At 37.4% G+C, this 7,750-nt stretch overlaps 1 protein-coding gene across 1 annotated transcript in view; it reads right to left on the bottom strand.

Annotated features, from left to right (window-relative positions):
- LOC146448364 (tetratricopeptide repeat protein 7B-like) overlaps window positions 1-7,539 on the bottom strand; it is a 27,139-nt gene extending 19,600 nt beyond the window's left edge. The window contains exons 1-7 of the mRNA XM_085102661.1: window positions 7,355-7,539; window positions 5,954-6,170; window positions 4,438-4,516; window positions 2,864-3,081; window positions 1,746-1,809; window positions 864-1,001; window positions 354-437 (exon numbers count right to left, since the gene is read on the bottom strand). Of these exons, the coding sequence (XP_084958787.1) occupies window positions 354-437; window positions 864-1,001; window positions 1,746-1,809; window positions 2,864-3,081; window positions 4,438-4,516; window positions 5,954-6,170; window positions 7,355-7,412 (858 nt within the window). The 5' untranslated portion in view covers window positions 7,413-7,539. The remainder of the gene's footprint in view (window positions 1-353; window positions 438-863; window positions 1,002-1,745; window positions 1,810-2,863; window positions 3,082-4,437; window positions 4,517-5,953; window positions 6,171-7,354) is intronic.
- Window positions 7,540-7,750: the final 211 nt, after the last annotated feature.

Here is a 7,750-nt window from a genome sequence, read left to right on the forward strand (position 1 = left end):
AAAGAAAGAAAGAAAGAAAGAAAGAAAGAAAGAAAGAAAGAAAGAAAGAAAGAAAGGCATTAGGCCCCTCCGTATAACCTAAGACCAAACATGTAACTAATCAGTACAGACAATTGTCAGTAAAAAAAGAAAAAGAAACACAGAGCGATGTTCTTTGATTAAATTGAACGCCACATGCAAAAATGCAGCACTTTTGAGCAAAACGAAAAATTGACTTAAAAATTCGAGATGAGATGGTTATGCTGTCAGCCTTCAACTGATAAGAGTTGAATTAAAGTGAGTAGTTATACATAAAATAATAACATTTAAACAACATAAACTAAAGTAAAATAAAGTCACAACAAATTCCTTACTTTGCCAGCACTTATAAGAGAAAGAGCGAACTGGAACCACAGGTGAAATTCTTCAAATGCAACTTTCATTCCTCGATCTAAACACTAGAAAATATGAAACAGATGTATGATTTTGTGAGAGAAACTAAAACACATTTACTTACGAGGCCTTACATCCTGACAGCATGGAATTTTTTCTTTGCCTCGTGTGGTTTTACTAGGGCTAACGCTCAGCTGGAAATTTATGGGTTCACCTTAGTACCTTAACCTTAACTCTTTCTGAATAAATTATGATTTCACCATTCATATCCAATTAAGATGGCTTCAACAAAAACTATTCTCATGATTATAAAAAGCAACTCTCCACGGTACAGTCTATAAACACTGAAAAATGTTCCAAATCCTGATCAATGACTTCCATTTTTTTGGAACTTGACCTTAAATAACCAGACTGAACGGTCAGGGACATGCGAGTAGTGAAGCTACAGTAAATGCTTTATGTAAAAGAGCACTGTAATGACCAGTACCCACCTCAGCTAACATTCCATACTGTGTTCTGCGGACCAATGCCACTGTCAACAAGTCATACACACTCTCAGAGTCTGCCACGGTTTGTCGCCGTGCAGGTGTCTTCTCGGGAGCTTGACTTAGCTCAGCATCTTTAGAAACCTGTCAGAATATAAATGAGTTTTCTAAACAAGGATTTATCTCCAAAATTACCTCGCAGTCAATTGGCTGAATTACAGAACTTACAACGTACAATTTAAATTTCTTCCACTATTTGGATAATATTAAATATAGATTAGGGAGGTAAAGATTAAATTAACGCTAACAAAATACAAGGAAAACTATACAAAAGACTAAAAACAAATTTTACATAAAGGCCATAAAATGAATTACGCATTTACACTGGAGCACATTGCTAGAATGAACGACTGCTCAAACCGCAGTAAAAGGGGCATTGTCCAAGCTTGTACTTCGGTTCGTGTCTAGATGGAAAAAGACTATACAATTTATGAGTTGACTGGGATATCGTACTGAACAAGTTCTTATTCGTAGTGTCTCCGCATAAGGTGGATCTAAAAAAGATTAACAGCCTTGGGACAAGTGAAGTTTTGATATCTACGACCATGTCTCGTACTGGCGACATTCAGCTACAACAGCAACACCACGAAAATGAATTAACATCCTCTAAACTACTTTGTGATTATCACATTTCCTTCAATTTTGTTCAATGTGGGCAAACATGTGTAGTGCGTTTTGCGTGTTGTATTTTGTCTAGTATAACAAAAACACGGACAAAAGAGGGATTATTCTTCCAGACGAACTTTCAACCCCCCGTCATTTTTACATGGACGGGATGGGTAAAACAAACCATTGAAAAAAGTTTGACAAATTTAACAAAAAACATACCATAGCCTCCTCCAAGAGCAAAAGAATCAAGATTTCTTCCGTTTCATTTTGAGGAAAAAACAAACTAAAATAAAGAAAAGAATATTATCAGCAACAGCAAAGCATGGAAATGAAACGTCTTAACTTGGGAGCGGCTTTTCTTAACTGTGATTGGAACATATCTGCTAGAGTTTAAAGCAGGTACAGTGAACTCTCGCCTTACGGACACCTAACTATTACGGACATTCCGATAACACGGACAGCAGCTACATCCCCGACAAAAATAAATTACAGACGTTTGACTGAAATATATTCCTGCTATTACGGACTCTCGTTATTGAGCTGCGAACTCTCTCTCCACTAACTCGTGGTCCCGAGGGTGTCCGCAATAAAGGCGAGAGTCCGTAACGGCAGATATTTATTTAAATCAAACATTAGTACAGTCGAACCTCTTTATTACGGACACCAAGGGGGTAGGGATAAGTGTCTGCATTATAGAGGTGTCCGTTTTAGAGAGGTAGGCTTAATATGGATTTCGGTCTCTCAGGGACGAAGTGACCTGTCCGTAATAGAGAATTGTCCGTAAGGAGAGGTTCCACTGTAATTTATTTTTGCCGGGGATTTAGCTGCTGTCCGTATTATCGGGGTGTCCGTAAGGCGAGAGTGGACCGTATTAGAAAAATTGTTGATCTTTGCTATTCTTACTCATTTACACGTGTACAACTTCTTAGCAAGAGAGCTACGTGTACAAATTCAGATCAGGCTTTTTTTGGGGGGCACGTCCACAATTTGAAAATTTATCGAGATTACTGTGGAGATTAAGGCCTTAGTATTTCTGGTCTAGTGCGTGTGTGTGTGGGGAGGGGGGAGGGAGGTGGCGGGCTAAAGGTGGGGGAGAGGGTATGAGGGTTCTTTTTCTCTCTGCCCATATATCTAGCTGTTTGCCCCCCCCCCCCCCCCCCAAAAAAAAAAAATATATATAATAATAATAATAATAATCAACAGTTAGCAAACAATATTTGCTAGTGCAGTCACTTATCAAGACAAATAGAATTACAGGACTCAAATTCACACTAGGAGAAATAAAACAAAATTAGATAGGAGAATAACCGTTTAAAATATTGCTATTATGTTAATACCTGTCTCCAGTGTACATTTGTGGTTTTAGAGGAAACGCTGCATTCTTGCAGGTTATAACATTAATGGTAGCCTTTGACTCTGTTGACGTCTTGGATGCAGATCGCAGTGATGATGTTGAACTGATCATTGGTGAGCTGAGTAGAATGTGTAAAGGTTTCTCGTAACTCTGCTCACAAACACCACGCAAAAGAACCTGTGCCAGCTGCTTAGCCAATCCCTGGTTAGATTTACAGCAGCAAAGAAAAAGCAAACATTACTGTTAATTTTGTATAACTTAATGTCACCCATTACATCCATCCTTCAACTTGAGGAAGCCTAAGTTTATAAGCTTATGTAGTTTCTTTAACAAGGTGGCAAAGTTCTTTTGTCAGTCATAATTTTGAAGGCTTTTTGGGTGGAAAACAATTCCTGCCAATATTCACTTATAATAGTGTTGCAGAACACCATTCAAATGAATTTAAACAGAGGATTATCAATCATCTTTTATTCATGAAGCAACCAGGAGTATTGCCCCTCCCCCAATTGGATGTTAGTCCACCACAGGACGCACAGCATGAAGCGACTGGGAGTATTGCTACTCCCCCCTGGACGGGATGCTAGTCCATCACAGGGTTACCCCCAGCAGTGTGTCACTGTTACCTATTTATACACTTGGGTGCAGAGAGACAATGTGGAGCAAAGTTTCTTCTGAGGAGACAACAAGGCAACGAAGAGACCAAACTATTCTCACACCACCAATCCTCCAATGTTCCAACCATCAGGGCCCTGTTGCTCAAAAGCAGATTAATGCGAATCCATGATTAAAATTTAACCTAGGTTTTCATCTCGCATATTAAAAATCTTTTTAAAAGCTACTTTTTAAACTAGCGGTACAAGTAAAAACCGAGGAGCAAAAATCTTTTTTCAAGAGCCTTCAATGATTAGCAATTAAACTTGAATCAAAGTTCATGTTAACCCAGGATTAGCTCAATCGGGCTTTGAACAACTGGGCCCTGATTGACAGATCAGCGCCCTAACCACTACAACACCCTGCCTCCATCAGGGTAAATAAAGGTTATTATTATATAAACACCAGTGAAATACCAGGTGAGCATTGCCCTTTCGTGCAAAAACATGATATCTTCACACATGAAAATAACATGTTATCTTCACACGTGAAAAGATCACCGCTGCTATGGTTACTTGATAAATCGCCCCTTTTGCAATCGATTTGATATTTCATTGGTGTTTACAGTGTATATAATAAATAGAATATTACATGGCTGCTTGGAGATATGAATTTTCTCTTCTCGTGTTGAAAAATACTTCAGTTGTTTGCTGCGCTCACTCGTGAAATATTTTTCAACACTCGAAGAGAAATTTCATATCTCCACACGGTCATGTAATATCCTCTATTTATTACATCTAACAGAACGCAGGTCGCTGGAATGGTTGTATAACACCATCACTTTTCTCAAGGTTATTTTATTCAGCCAGGGCCTGATCCCATAACAAAATTGAACTGAGTCACAAAACAATTCTGCTTCAGATATAATATAATTATTTAAGAAATAAATGATGATAATGAGCAAACCTTCCTTAAGCCGAGAGTCGCTTTTGATTCCACAACTCTCAGCAAATGTCTGAACCTGTTGATGCCTTGAGTGACTTTCCTTGTATGCCAAAACAAACAACAACAATAAATACATAAGAAATCAAAATGTAACTGGATCCAATAGCCAAATGTTCAATGGATAAATGCAAGGCTTCATGCAGCTGGAATGTGAGAATTTGACAGATTTCCTGATTTGCATAATGTCTCCTAACATTTATCTGCAATAAATTTTTGTTATTTTTCTCCTTTTTTCCTCTTTGCTTCCAGCTTTTTTTTTTTCAAGCAAATCAGAATATAAAAACACAAATAATTTAAAGCAAAGGTTTAGGAGTTTTGGAAGGCTTCTAAAAAGCAGGTCGTGTAGAGGAAACAGAGGAAAAAAATTAAGTACAGATTTTTGTTGAGAGAGAGGTCATGACAATTTGGAAAACTGCAAATTATCATGCTGTGTACCTGATGTACAAAAACAGTATGTGTGCAAAACAATGCAAAAAAAAGTAGACACTTCTGAATTTATATCCAAACTCATTATTCAGTTTAAAAGACGTGACTATGTCACCCTCCCCATAGCTTTATACACATGTAGGCGTGGCAAGACAGGATCATTATCTCATATCTATGTTGTAACACTTTTTCTACGTGCACAATAACTTAATTTGTAACTTGTTATGACATGTTCAGTTTGTTCAACAAATTAACTACTTACTATAAAAAAAAAAGTACAAAAACATACATTAATCTACTGAAAATTTGGCAATTTGATCTACAGCTGTAGTTTAATTTTGAACTAGTATTGTGTTTTTCAAACAAGAATAGGCGGCTCTTTGTTGACATGTCTCATGAGCATAAAGGACAATACGTACTGATTGTTATAAATTTAAATGGCTCCATAAATTGAAAGAGTTTGGCAAAGGCAGACTAGTATTTGAGCATGGTACAAGTATTGTTAAATAGTTCTTGAGAAACGAACATTGAAAGTATCAACTGAAGATTTTACAAAGGATGTACTTCTTGCCACCCAGCTATATATTCTTTGTACATTTCACAGTTTTTGAAAGCTAAGTTCTCTGAAAATATTCTACATATCACACCAATATTTTACACTGGCTATGAAGAGTGACATATTTTAGTTTATGGTGTCCGTTTGTTTGCAACTTGTTGTTTGATACACTATCTGTTCATGTTGTCCTTCAGCAGCATGGTTAAAAATATATAAAACTGTTCAATTGAGGCCTTAAACTGCTGTTTAAAAGTAAAAACTAAAATCCAAGCTTTCGCCGATCAACGGCATCATCATCGCCGTTGATCGGCGAAAGCTTGGATTTTAGTTTTTACTTTTAAACAGCAGTTTAAGGCCTCAATTAAACAGTTTTATATACTATAAATCATGTTCAATTATTAGACAAAATGTCAACATTGAAAACAGCAGAGAGTCTCCTACTGTATCCATTCACACAGCTAGTACTAAATTACCAGTAAACTGTTGGCTCCTTACCCATTTTTAATAAGCAGTACTGGAGACCGCTGAAGAGCTATCTCTAATGTCCTACCCAGCGGCATGGCTTGTGACGTCCCTGCAGTGGGTCTTGATGTGGATATCTGGTCAGTTGCAAGCCACAGACCAATATCACCTGCACATTCATAGCAGGCAATGATGTCATCATCGCTGACCTCAGACTCCCCAACGGACTGAAGTTGCTCCAGGGCCATGGCTGTAAACACACGGTAATAACTTTATTGGAATGGCTTTCATTTTAGAACTAAAATTTAATGTAGATGCTGTTCATGGCCAACAAAACAATAAAACAAGAATCATGCCAGGTTTAGAGGTAAATGCATTTTCTGATGAAACAAATTGTTGCTTTGGTTTTATCAAAACCTGGTGCAATTACATACACAGTAGTTCAACGTTGAACATACTAAAGATACACGTACAGAACTGCATTAGTGCACTGCATTTGCTTTTTAACTTGAATTCACATTAATTTGTTCAAAATTATTTCAAATGCACCTTATGACACATATTTGCACTAGCCAATGTTCAAAATAAATGTTCCTTCTCTAGCAAATAAAATTAAAATAAACAAATAAACAGTAATAATAAACAAATTCAAGAGTTGGAAAAGGAATTTATTTGAGCAAATATGGCTTACAATATTAATTAACTGTTGGGGATCAGGGATGGTGCAGTGGTGAGAGTACTTGCCTCCCACCAATGTGGCCCAGGTTCGATTCCCAGGGTTGACGTCATATGTGGGTAGAGTTTATTGTTGGTTCTCATCCCTACTCCAAGAGTTTTTGTCAGGTTCTCCAGTTTTCTACCCTCCACAAAAAGTCAAACACATCCAAGGTGGCAATTTGACAGGAAACAGAGAGCACGGGGAGACATGCCATGGATAGACCACTCAAATTCCCATTATTATACCCTGCTAGCAGACCATTTCTTTCTGGAAAGTCTTTTAGCATGTACAGAGTCGTTTGCATCTCTAGTATTTCATGTAGTTAACTTGTTTACTTCTCCAAAACAAGCCAACTAAAATACTAGAGGCACAAAGGACTTCATACGTGCTAAAAGACTTGCCAGAAAGAAACGTTCTGCTTAGTAGCAGGGTACATCATTACGGCATCTAGATAAACGCAGTTGTGATGGCTTCTGCACATCATGGTGTTCCTGTGATTTCTTTCCAAAGTAATGTTTCACTTTTTTTAAGTGTACATAAGTTTTTGGTAGATTCTAAATGTATTTTGTAGATCTAAATGTCCTGTGTTCGTGTCTTCAGTAGTATTGGCATCATTGTAAAGGAAAAAGTGCCCTAGATAAGCTACCCCTTAGTTTTTGGATCAATCGCCAACTATTATTTGAATAAAAAAATTCTCATTTATTTTCATGTATTACCTTTATAAGCAAATCCGTCAGCAACCAATCTTGATTTTCTTTTGGATTGTGAGTCCATGTTTATATCATCAGCTCCGGCCTGGTTGCAGTATTTAACACAACTGTGAAAGTCTTCTATCACAAAGTGAGCTTTACATAACAGCAATAAGGCTTCTTGGGTTCTTTCTGGCTGTTTGAATAATGAAGAGAATGAAATTCAACTAGAGTAAGAGAAGCATAGCTAGAACTTATAGGATTGGATGGTGTCCCACGGGAGTACATTCAAGTACAGTCAACTCTCTCATAGCCACCACTTCTTGTAAGCGACCACCTCCCATAAGCGACCACTTCGTAAACAACCGGTTTATTTCTCAGTTAAATACTGTTTCAAGAGCTCTCTCATAAGCGACCACCACT

Source organism: Pavona decussata, unplaced genomic scaffold (genome assembly GCF_977016875.1).
Source record: "Pavona decussata unplaced genomic scaffold, jaPavDecu1.1 SCAFFOLD_978, whole genome shotgun sequence".
NCBI lineage: Eukaryota > Metazoa > Cnidaria > Anthozoa > Scleractinia > Agariciidae > Pavona > Pavona decussata.